The following is a 12891-nucleotide window of genomic DNA, read 5'->3' as shown; positions in this document are numbered from 1 at the left end:
AACAATCAAATGAATGTAGTTTTCTTTTATAAAAATTTGCTATAATATAACGCTTGAAACTTTAAAGGTTAAAAAGAGTTAAGTTAATTTAGGTAAACGTCTATAGTGTTCTATTATTAATTATCAAAAGCAATGACTTCAATATCCACATACCCCATATACCCACCTCATTTATAGTTTTAGGAAAAAAGTTATTCGTTCTAAAAAGTTCTGCATTGTCCAAAATCTAAAATGTAAATGTAAAGTATTAAATAAGGTATGGTTGAACACAATAAAACACAAGTGATTTAACTTCAATATCGATTATATTTCTTTTACCGTAATTCTATTTATGCGTGAGAGCTTATTAAGAACTAACTAAAAACAGTGTTGTTGGCAATATATATTTTTTTATACACACAAAGAGCGAGCGGCATGACTGCTTCATACACAAAATCTCTTATTCAGCTAGATTAGAAGGCCAGTCATTTAGGAAATCGTTTTCTAAACAATCTTTTATAAACATACACGAATATGCTTTTTGCTTATTAACCAACACACCCCCTCAAAAAGATTACGGCTTACGGGGAGTAACAATGATCCAACATTTGTTGCATGGGTTAGGAAAAAACCGCACAAAAAATCCTATCCAGATCATAAGCAGTTTAAATTAGTATTTAACAAAATTTTAATTATTTGCAATTTACAATTTTGCAATTTATCCATTATTATAGCTTCTTATTTCTCTTGAAGACCCATTTTTTCTCTTATGTCCTTGTATTGTTGTGGTGGCAAGGACTTTGTCAATAGGTCAGCTTCTTGTTCACCTGTGGGCAAATATTTCAAACAGATAATCTTGTTTTCAATTTGTTCACGAGTTAAATGGTATTTAATGTCGATATGTTTAGAACGTTTATGATTGACAGGATTATTTGCCATTGCTATGCAACTTTGATTGTCTTCATATAAAACAATTGGTTCAAACATATTGACATTGATAATCATCAATAAAGACCTAAGCCATAAAATTTCTTTTATTGCCTCAAATACCGCCATGTATTCAGCCAGTTAATGACGTAGCAACTGAATTTTGTCGCCGTGTAATCCAAGTTATTGTACAATTCTCAAATAACTTAAATAGGCAACCTGTTGTACTTCGGCGATCAATTTCATTATTAGCCCAATCGGCATCAACATAGCCTGTTAATACATGGTGATAGTTTTCAATACGTTTGTATACTAATTTTATATTTGACGTTCCTTTAACATATCGCAACACTCGCTTTGAACATAACCATAGTTCTTTATTTCCTTTTGTCTGATATCTACTTAATAGATTTACGGCAGTACATAAATCTGGACGTGTACAAAGCATTGTATACATTAAACAGCCAATTAAATTTTTAGAGGGTGCATCAAAACTATCTTCTGAATTTAATGCTGTATAGTTTAATTTTACAGGCAATGGGGTGCTGACGGAGTTGCATTCACTCATGTTAAATTTTTGCAAAACAGATTTTAAATATACAGTTTGTTCTAAAGAAACTTCAGAATTTGACCTATTTATTCTTATTCCTAAGAAATAATTCATTTCTTTTAGATCAACCATATCATACCGCTTCATCAAAAATTCTTTAAAGCTATTCATTGTTTTTATATCCTTTGCTGCAATTACCAAATCATCGACATATAAAATGATATAAATATTTTTATTTACATCATCTCTGTCTAAAATATATAAACAATGATCTACTAAGAAATTTACAAATCCCTTTTCTATCAATACATTATTAAAGTATTCATACCAGCACCGGGCTGATTGCTTTAAACCATACAACGATTTATTTAATTTACACATTAAATCATTTGTATTTGTATAGGGACTACAACACCGTCAGGGACCCTCATAAAAATGTTTTCTTTTAAAATCCCATTAAGAAAGGCCGTCTTTACATCCATTTGATGTGTCAACAGTTCATATTGGTTTGCTAACGCAAGAATACACCGGAATGTACTGATACGCGCAACCGGCGCAAACGTTTCATTATAATCCACAGATTTCCACAGACTTGACCCAATTTCCGTTACTATCGCCTTTTGGCTTGTAATACTTTATAGACGCCTTTGAAATAAATAATACCTTAATAATTAATTGTTGTAATAATTTTAACGAACCTTAGTAGCTCCTTTAATTCGCTAATGCCTCAGTATATCGACTTTTTTTTCAATACAGGTAATTATTCTATCACAAAAGCATTTCAATACTCTTCTAATTATAAGCGGAGTAATACTTTGAACCGATTCTGTAATGATTCTTTCCAAATGACCTTGAATAAATGGCTTTAAAGATATGCCTTTTGCTTTAAATAACCCCATAAGAAAAAAATCGAGTGGCGTCAAGTCTGGAGAGCGAGGTGGCCAAAAAATGTCCGAAAACCGATGTAGAACTCTTCCATTAAAACAATTTTTAACGTATTGTCTTACATCTAACCTGCTGTGGCATGCACTATCCTATTGGAACCATGTTTGTCGACGTTGAATCAGGGAAACGTTGTCAAGAAAATCTTCTAATTCATTCACTTAAAAGAGTAAATAACAATTCGCGTTTGAAGATTCATGAAAAAAAGGAAAATTTGATCTTAAAATGTGGATTAGTATCACCATACCAACGGCAATTTATTGTTCCATTTGATAAAAATGTTGTTTCATCCAAAAAAACGATATGTCTTCCCATAAATGGGTTATCTTCTAAAATTCCTTGGATATCACAGCAGAATTCAAAGCATCTATCTCGATTGTGTGGGTGAAACTTATTCTTTTTTAAAATGTATCTTTATTAACCCAATAATACCTAGCGTCCCTTATAAGGGACCAGCAAATTCCTTGCGATAAAAAAAGTGGGGATACATCGAGCACTTAGAGTTGCAAAGCGTATTTAGCAGACTTGATTCGACGTGTCAGGTGTTTTTGTTTTCTATTTCTCGCAAAATTATTTATGTGTTATTGAAAATGGATCCCTCCATATACTCTACTAGGGGTCAAGGGTAAGTTTTATTTTATATATGTGTAAATAAACATTTTCCGCATTGATCACTAATTGAATCTTTATAAATAATGTTCAAAGAAAATAGTAAAGGTCATCGAACCCCTGATTTTGTAACCGCGTGTAAAATACGTTACTACATATGTTGTGTCCCTTATAAGGTACGCTAAGCGCTATGTCTCCTTAGATTGACCTTAGCTCAACTAATGGACTGTTTAGAGGAGGATGACGACTTGCCGGAATCTAACATCTATATTTTACCTCCAGATGATGCAAATCAGACCGAAGTTGATACCGACGAATCTGACGACGAGCATGCAGCGAATATAAATCACCTACCTCGCGGAATCCTATCTCAGGAATGTGAAATAGCTTACGTAAATGACTGCCGATTCTGATCCTGCAGATTTACTGCCCTTATCTGTCCTTTAGAAAAACCTAAAAGGCAATAACAATACAAAGCAACAAACAGAGTACGCGTACTAAAAATTAAGATGGCGGAGCCTGATCCTGATACTGGCTGAGTAAATAATACTGACCTTGTGATTGTCTGTAGCCCTAGTGAACCCTCACAGGATGCAAAAAATGCAACTACCCCGGTTGATTTTTTCAAATTGTTTTTCAATTAAGAACTTTTGACGTTGATTATTACGGAAAGTAATAGGTATGCACGGCAGAAAAATGTAGAACTAAATTTTACTCTGGACGAACTGTATGTGGTACTAGGAGCGTTTCTTTTATCGGGATATGGAAAATATCCAAACAGAAGACTCTATTGGTCGAGTGAAGAAGATATCCCAAAAATATTACAAAACAGCATGCGTCGAAATCGGTTTGAGACTCTACTAAAGTATATTCACTTTAATGACAATTTAAAATTACCCCAAGGCGACACGCTTTATAAATTGAGACCCTTGATAGATCATCTAAACCTGAATTTTAGTACACACAATAGCTTTGATAAGCATTTATCCATTGACGAGAGCATGGTGCCATATTATGGAAAACATTATGCCAAGCAATACATTCGGGGTAAGCCCATAAGATTTGGCTACAAAATTGGGCTATTTGTTCGAGTAGCGGATACATGTATGGTTTTGAGATTTATACCGGAAAAAAAATCGAAACAAAGAAAAAGAAAAGAAATTTGGTTTGGGTGGAGATGTAATACTATCTTTACTAGAGCAAGTCGAATTACCTTCAGGTAAGGGTTATAGAATTTTTATGAATAATTACTTTACAGGCCTTCCTCTATTTGACTTTTTATCGAAAAACAATTATTGTGCCCCAGGCACAATAAGAGATAATCGTTTAGAGAAATGTCCGGTACAAACTAAGAAGGAATGGAATAATCAGCAACGGGGAAGCTATAAGTATTATCGAAATGACACCAACATGCTCGTACAATGGAAAGATAATAAAGTTGTTTCTGTTGCATCCAATTTTGAAACCTCTGAAGTAACTAACACACTTCGTCGGAACAGGGTCACCCGATCTAAGAAGACAGTTCCTCAGCCAAAAATAGTAGCCAACTATAATAAATATATGGTTGGTGTGGACAAATTAGATGGTCTTGTTGCGGCTTATAGATCAAGATTTCGACAAAGAAAATAGTATTGGCCACTAGTCTTATATTTATTAGATGGATCTGTGGTGAATGCTTGGTTACTTATATGCGAAAATTGAAAACAAATCATCCTGACTCTGTTAGTTTATTGGCGTTTCGACGATACATATCGCTAAGTTTTTAAAAAGTTTTGGTACTAAACCCCTGCAAGGAAAAACCAGAGTGCCTCCACCATTACATGACGTACGATTCGATAATATTGGGTATCTGGTTGGCCCGATGTACCCTATGTGATAAAAAAGGCAATTCATCTGCGAAAAGTGTAACATTGCATTGCATCCTAAAATTTGTTTCAAACTTTACCATGATAACTAAAATATAATTTAATTATATACAAAACATAATAAACATGTTATCTTACTTTAATTATTTTTTTTTCGCAATGGGCGTCCCTCTATAGGGACGCCTTAAAACAAAGGCTCTAGTGAATTAAAACTTAAAAAACATTTTTTTATGTTTATTAGACCCATAAGGTATTTTTTCTAATTATAATTTAAAAATAAAACACAAACTAACTTTAGGCACTAATGGGTTAATAGTCTTTATCCAGTTTGATTGTTGAGAGCATTATTTAAAATTCTATGTCAACATTAATCCGTTGTTATCATTTCTTGGTAAATTTATTACTTATATCTCCAAAAGTCTTGAATTTAGTTAATATTTTTCTCACTGTGCCATAATGAAGATTTTTCTCGATACGTTTTATAATTGTCTCCTACAATTAACACAACTTTATTTTTATCTTCAGTGCTTAATGTTGCTGTTATTTCTACTAAATTTTATAAGTACTTTCTGTCAAATCCTAAATACAACTGATGTTTTCAACCTCACTATCAAACATTTCTTGCTATAAACAAATCATTTGTTTGTCACTGCATCCTAGATTTCACGTAATTACACTTACATTTGCATTGTTATCATAAATAGGGGAAAAAATTAAAAAACAGGATATAATTGCATATTTGAATGTAATTTTTAGTGCAAAACAACTTCTGTTTATTACAATTTTCCTTATTGTCAAAAATAAAGGTACTTTACTTTTGAGTAAAATTCACATTTTTTAACAAACCTCGTATAGAACTAATAAAATTTGAAATCAATGAAGGTTGAATAACTTTCTTTCCTAAAACTAAGAACACAAAAGTTTCCCACGTGTTGCCAAATTAAGTAGGTACATTGTATATGCAGTAAATATTAAATACCCAGAAAACTCCGCCTACAGGCAACATCATGCCATCCTTAAAAGAGGTTCTAAAAAGTAACGTTATTTTCGGAAATATATAACTTAAATTTTTTCTTATATTTGTAGATCTTTAAACAATTTCTGATTTCATAAGATATGAGGTTGTGTATGTTTATATATAACATTAAATTAGCATTAGTAGGTACTACTCTTAGGCAACTCTATGAATTTATTAATTCTATTGTTAGTTGCGTAGCTATGACTTTTTAGTAGCTCATTATTCTTATAAACAAATATACTTATATTTTTATTACACATAAAGATCTTATATCAAAAATTTCTTTTGTTACAACAAATGTGTATGGTATAGCCTACTTTTTTTATATTTTATCTTAAACATTTTTTGGACTTGTGCTCTCTTGTATATTACTCAAACATAATCCCGTACCTTAACAATGACTGTATAATAAATCTGTATCGATGTATTAACAAAGATCAACTCATAATGTTTCTTAAAACATCAAATTTGTATAATATGTTATTTTAGTGACGCAGTTTTATTGTTTTGAGTTGGATGTGGGTCAAATAAAATACAAGCCCTTTAAATCTTTTTCTCTTTATTGCCAACGTTTCGGCCTATATTAGGCCTCCTCCTTAAAAGTCAAACCAATAAAATTTGTAGACTAAGTTTCTAATACTAGGTGTTAATTTTAATACATGGTGGTCCCATTTTAAAATTATATCTATCATAATACATAAATATTTTGTTTTGGAAGGTTCCTTAATAACGTTGGTTGAGTTTTTGGTTATCAATTTCAGGGTGGTTGATCGAGGTTATCAAAAAAGCGATGTAGTTCGTTTTATTGACATTTAAAGTCAGTTTAAAAGCATTAAGCCAATTTTGTACAATCTCTAATCCGTTAATCACATATTCTTTTACATCATTCCAACATATCCTAAGAAATGATTGAACAATTTTTAAGTTTTAATTTAGTTAGGATACTGGTATGCAATAAAAAAATATTGGCTGTGCCCTTCGGTGGATCTATTTTAATGAAAAATGTCTTGCTTATTGTGTTCTCTATCCTTACAAACTGAATTCTTCTATCCAAGTACCTTTTAAAGACATCTAATAGCATAGCTCTACTACAATTTTTTTTTAAGAATTTCCAAAAGTGGAACATAACTTTTCTTAACCTTTAAGTATGTATGTACAAAATCTATATATTTTATGAGATTATATCTTAAAAAAAATAGTCAATCATCACCTTATTCCTCCCATAATGTTTTGAAAATAATTTCGAAGTTACCGATTTTTATTTTTTCTTCAAATTTTATCGATTTAATATGCTGCTACATATACTGCTTAATGTTAGAAGAAGAACATGAAGATGTCATGTGGCTCTTTTTTCCATATTATCAGTGTTTTTGGTATAAATGTGAACTATAATTCTTCAAATATTAATAAATTTAGGTACCTTATATTACCTTAGAAATTTTATGAGAAAGTTGGCTTGAGAGTTAAAGATTTAGAGAAGAGGTTTAAATTGATAACAAAATCACAAAATTACATCAGAAAATAGACTTAACTAATTAAAAATTAAAAAAAAAACGATAGTCATGGAAGAAGAACAGACCAATGCCATTTATATTATACTAAAATAGAATTATAAACAAAATATTTATTTGTATTTGTTTAACTAAAAAGGTTATCATTGCCGTTTCTTTGTTCTCAATATTTGTTACTATTGTCCACTCCTAATTTGTTAGAAGTTTTTTAAGTTTATGAATGTCGATTATTTTCTTTGACTTTTTGATTTCTTTATTATAATTTAGTTTAGATTTTTGTCCAACATTTACCATTGTTGGAAGATGGTCTGTGACAAAACTGTTAAAAAAAATGTTTTTTTTTTTAATTCTTGGTTAGGAATATTTCTGCATGTTATGAATATATTATCGATATTAGTGTCTGTTAGTATCTAGTATTATAATGGTATTTAATATAGGAAAAAATAACTCATTTGAGTAATGACACTAGAATAGTTAATAACATCTATGTCCGAGGAATTTAATAGGCTTACCATAGCATCTCCAGTATAAATTTTGATTTTTTTTATTATTATTTGTATCAATATAATGAATGCTTTATTGTCAAAAAATTATAAATTTTGTAGACAAAGCTAATATAAATAAACATATACAAGTAAACACATGAGTACACAAAAAACAAAAACACAAGACATTTAGATTTTATACAAAATAGGTAACCTATTGTACATGGTCAAATTACTTATACAACTAAATGTTTATAAAGTCAGAAGTTGATATTAAAAAGAATATAAAACAATACAAAAATGTAAATTAGGTAAAAGAAGTATACAAAATAAGTTGAAGTTAAATTACGACTATTATTACAATATAGGTATAACTAATTCTAGGGATGGAGACTATAAAGTAAATAGGGCCAGTGTGTGTGCGTATTTAAAAGGAAAGATTAAAAAAGTGTTTTAAATTTCTACTGTGTATAAAGCCTTTTTCAATAGTAAAGCTTTTAAGGCTTGGCGAATACAGGAAAACGTTGTCATAGATTTAATCATAAAAGGAAGATGATTGTGCATTTTTTTTGCTCTATAGAGTATAGAAGTTTTTACTAATTCCGACCGTTGGCAGATAAATATCATGCTCTGCTTTTCTAAGTGGATAGTTATGAGAATGCCTCTTTGGAAATTCTGACACATGCTTTCGGATTAAGCAAACAGATTCAAATATAAACAGTGAAGGAAGAGTTAATATTCTATGTTTTTTAAAGTATTCTTGGCAGTGAGCTGTACTGTCAAGTCCCAGTAAATAGCGTATCGCTCTCTTTTGCAACTTGAATACGCGCTCAAATTGAGTGGCACAGCATGAACCCAATAATGGAATGGCGTAACGAAGAAGTGACTCGAAAAGGGCAAAATAAACTGATTTAGATGTTAAAAAGCTTAATTATTTGGAAATAGATCTTATGGCAAAACATGCTGAGCTTAACTTTGTGGATAAGGTGTCGATATGAGATTCCCATTTTAGAGAGCTGTCTAAAATTAGTCCCAAGAACTTGACAGATTCAACAATATCCAAACTGGTATTTTGTAGAGTAAAAGGTTGAATGGTACTTTTATATGATACAACCTTGGTTTTAGAGATATTAAGGCATAGAAGATGATAAGGAATCGTGGTTACGAAATGAATGGAATCGCACCAGGACTTAATGGTAAGTAAATCGTTAGATATAGTTGCATACAGAGACGTGATATCTGGAGTGCTCTAAGTAAAGCTGGTATCGTCGGCGAACAGACAAATTTTGCCGCTGATATCCAGATTGGCCATGTCATTAATAAATAGGAGAAACAAAATAGGGCCCAAAACTGAACCTTGCAACATACCACATTCAATTGGTTGGCATGAAGATGTTGTCGTATCAACCTTCACGAGTTGACTTCTGAAACTAAGATATGACTTAAACCATTTGAGAGAAGATCCTCTAAACCCATAGTGTTGCAGTTTATTAATTAAAATATTATGATTAACACAATCAAATGCCTTTGAGAAATCGCAGAAAACTGTAGCTGTGGAGTGTTGATTGTTTAGGCTAGAATAAACACTATTTAGGAGAGAAAACATAGCATCACTGGTGCATTTATTTCTCAAAAAATCCAAATTGATTCAGTGTTAGAATTCTATATTTAAGCAAAAATTACAAAACCCTTTCTTTAACCAGTCTTTCAACAATCTTAGATAAAGTTGGGAGAAGTGCTATTGGGCGATAATTTGAGGCTTGATCTTTATCCCCTCCTTTATGCAGTGGAATAATAATTGCAGTCTTAAGGCAGCTTAGAAAGATTCTCCTCTGAAATGACATGTTAATTAGGTTCACCAAGTGACTTAAGGTGCAATCAGGCAGGTTTGCAAACATTTTGAGAGTTAGGCCATCTGTACCAGACGATGATTTATTTTTTATTTCGTTAATTGTACTTCGAAGGTCGGTGAATGATACAGGGGTGAAAAAGAAACTGTGCAGATTACCATTAAAAAGATACGAAAGTGGATCGTGAGAAGGTGATATGGTGGTCATTAGGTTCTTAGCCACATTTACGAAGTAAATGTTAAGATCTTCCGGTGAAGTAGTGATGGCGAGGAAGATTTATTTCTTAATTCGTTAACAATAGACCATGTTTCTTTAGACACATTATCAGAATCAGTAAGCCTTGTTATAATAGGCATCCTTTGCAGCTTTTATTGTCTTGTGATAAACTCTTCTGTATCGCCTGACGTAATTGTGGAAAACGTCGCTGACGGAGAATTTTTTTAGATGCGATAATGAGCGCATGTTTTTTGCTGATATACGTAAGCAACAAGTAGACCAAGGCTTATGATGTTTAATTTTTATAGGCCTCAAAGGAAAACACTTATCTGAAATATTTGATAAAGTCCTTGTAAATCCAAAAAACTCATCATCGATATCATCAGAAAGAAAATCCCAATTGCACTTAAGGCACTGATTCTTGAAATTTAATAAATTCTTGTCACCAAAAATACGGCCTAATCGACGTAAAGTATTTGTGTTTTTAGATTCCAAAGAAAATCTACAAATCACAGCTTCATGATCAGAAAACCCTGCATTTAAGACAGTACAATCAACGAATGATGGAATAAATGATGACACAATATAGTCGATTGTGCTAGAACTATTTTTAGTTATTCTGGTTGGAGAGTTGATGTGCATTTCTAAACCCAGTGAATCAAAAATTGACTGCAGAGACTCTTGAGCAGCACACACACTGGTGAAGTCAATGTTAAAGTCACCACATAAAATCAATTTATTTTTATCAAATATATAATCAAAAAATATAGCCAGAGCAATATATTTTAAGAGCCAGGGTAATTTTTTGCTTCTGAGTTTGATAATACTAATGTGGAGAAACTACTGATTTTACAACAACCAAAATTCATTTATTTTTGTTATATTTGCCCTATTATAAAATGTTTTATAGCCTTTAAAATCAAAATTTTTATTTAAAAATATTTCAAAACTTTCACGTAAAACTATTACATCTGCAAAACCTAAATTAAAATTCTATAATAAAAGAATTAAGTTATCAAAATTATTCGTTAAGCTTCGATGTTCAAATGAATTATGTTAAAAATATTAGATTTTATATCCACCTCCCTATGTAGCAGGCCTCGATCCATTGCCTTATTTAAAATATTTTTTTTATAAATTTTTCATCTTTTCTCAGTAAAATTATAAAAATCATGATCAATTGCACCAATTATTCACCATAAATTTCTCTTTTTCCTAATGTTTGCAAAAAACAATTTAGTAGATGGACAATGCACAGTACAAAGCACATTGATTCCGCCCAATGTACTTCAGAATTTTTTAACTTAGAAACTCCAGTACGTTACTGGAATTGCATCTTAGTCTTTATATTATAATTATCTATTTGTAGTTAGACAGTCTTTTGTCTATTAAGAATAAAAAAGAATAAAATAAAACTTTCTTGAGAAAATACTGAATAAGAAAAGAAAATATTAATATAAGACCAGAGTTTAAACAAAAAAATCTTATAATATAGCATTCGAAAATTTAGTTAAATTTCTTAAAGAAAAAAATTGTTTTTTTTTATATGTAAGTTAATACCTTACCCATAGATATGTTTATGAAATAAAAAAAATACATGAGGGTGTTATGTATTGTAGGACAAATTTGATTTCTATGCTTCTTTTTAATATCTATTAAATTTTGATGTAAAGTACCCTTCAGGTGCATCCTTTTTTTATGAAAAATTAATTTTCTACTTAACCTTATACGAGTATGCTTGCTTCATCAGAATTATGAATTTTCTAATCTTTTAGAAATACGTGTCCTTTCCCACTAACGTTCTCAAGGATATCAGTAAAAGTGAATACCCAAAACACTAGTGCAGAGTTTGCTGTCGACAACGAGGGACATAATATCACGTTTTCTTCCGGCGAAGTTAAAAAGTTTACTGTGGAATTTGAGCCGGAACCCAACGACGTTAATAGTGAAATAGCGGTAAACACTTCAATTGTAACATTTTAAAAATCCAAAAATGAATACTTTAAAAAAATTCTAGATCGAACATATAACAATGTCATTAGGAAATCAATCAGAATGTAACGCAATACTAAAGTTTTCCAGCCAAGGTGGAAGTCAAACTGAACTGCCCGAACTGCAACATTTTAAAAAGGCGAGTGGCGTAGATTTCGATAACATAAAAGTGATTTCGAAAGCTCAGATCGTACCGAGAGATTCGAAAATATCGGTGCGGTTTGAACATGCTCCTCCGGCACTCGTAGGGGAGTGTTATGAAATTTATATTTCGATACTGAACCAGGAAAAGTGTGACATTAGGGATTTGAGGGTGGATGTGCTCTCCGATGAAGATCAGGAGGATGGTAAGTTTAATTTATTAATCTGCTTTTACAATGTCTTAAGAAATACAAGAGTGGTTAACTACATTTTTATGATGTCTACTGTATTGATTAATATCTGCTAATAGTTGAAGACAAAAACACAATGTCACAAATTTAACGGCATGACTAGATTTGGATCAACATCAGGCCTTAAAATAATTAAATCTGGAAAACACCTACACACTTTCCATGCTAAATATCAACAAATATTTTAAACTTAGGTTAGGACATCAGTATCAGTAAATTAAAAAAATTAAAAGTATAAAATGGTCTCTTCTTAGATCAAAGTAATGATCTTTTGTATGGAAATACATATCCTCATATTCATGGATCAACGCCTTACGGCAAAATTGAAATAAAACACCACTGTAAGGGCCATTTTTGTAAAATCTACGTAAAAAGTACAAATTGTTGACGTTGACATTTTTACTGAGACATGCGAATTCATTTGTGTCAGACTAAGAATTCATAAGCAGAACATTTTATTTGTAATAAACTGTTATTGAATTGATTTATTGAGTGTTTGTATCGTCCTTCCTCCACTGATAAATGTTTATTTTTCTATTTTAACTACGACTGTTC

General features: G+C 31.2%; 1 protein-coding gene across 1 annotated transcript in view; it reads left to right on the top strand.

The window, feature by feature from the left end:
* The window catches only part of LOC126742254 (trafficking protein particle complex subunit 11), a 45081-nt gene that overhangs the window by 17791 nt on the left and 14399 nt on the right, over positions 1 to 12891 (top strand). The window contains exons 10-11 of the mRNA XM_050448882.1: positions 11728 to 11908; positions 11970 to 12291. Coding sequence (XP_050304839.1) covers positions 11728 to 11908; positions 11970 to 12291 — 503 coding nt within the window. The remainder of the gene's footprint in view (positions 1 to 11727; positions 11909 to 11969; positions 12292 to 12891) is intronic.

Source organism: Anthonomus grandis, chromosome 11 (genome assembly GCF_022605725.1).
Source record: "Anthonomus grandis grandis chromosome 11, icAntGran1.3, whole genome shotgun sequence".
Taxonomy (NCBI): Eukaryota; Metazoa; Arthropoda; class Insecta; order Coleoptera; family Curculionidae; genus Anthonomus; species Anthonomus grandis.
The sequence above is the reverse complement of the archived record's forward strand: the minus strand, read 5'-3'. Positions and strand labels throughout refer to the sequence as shown.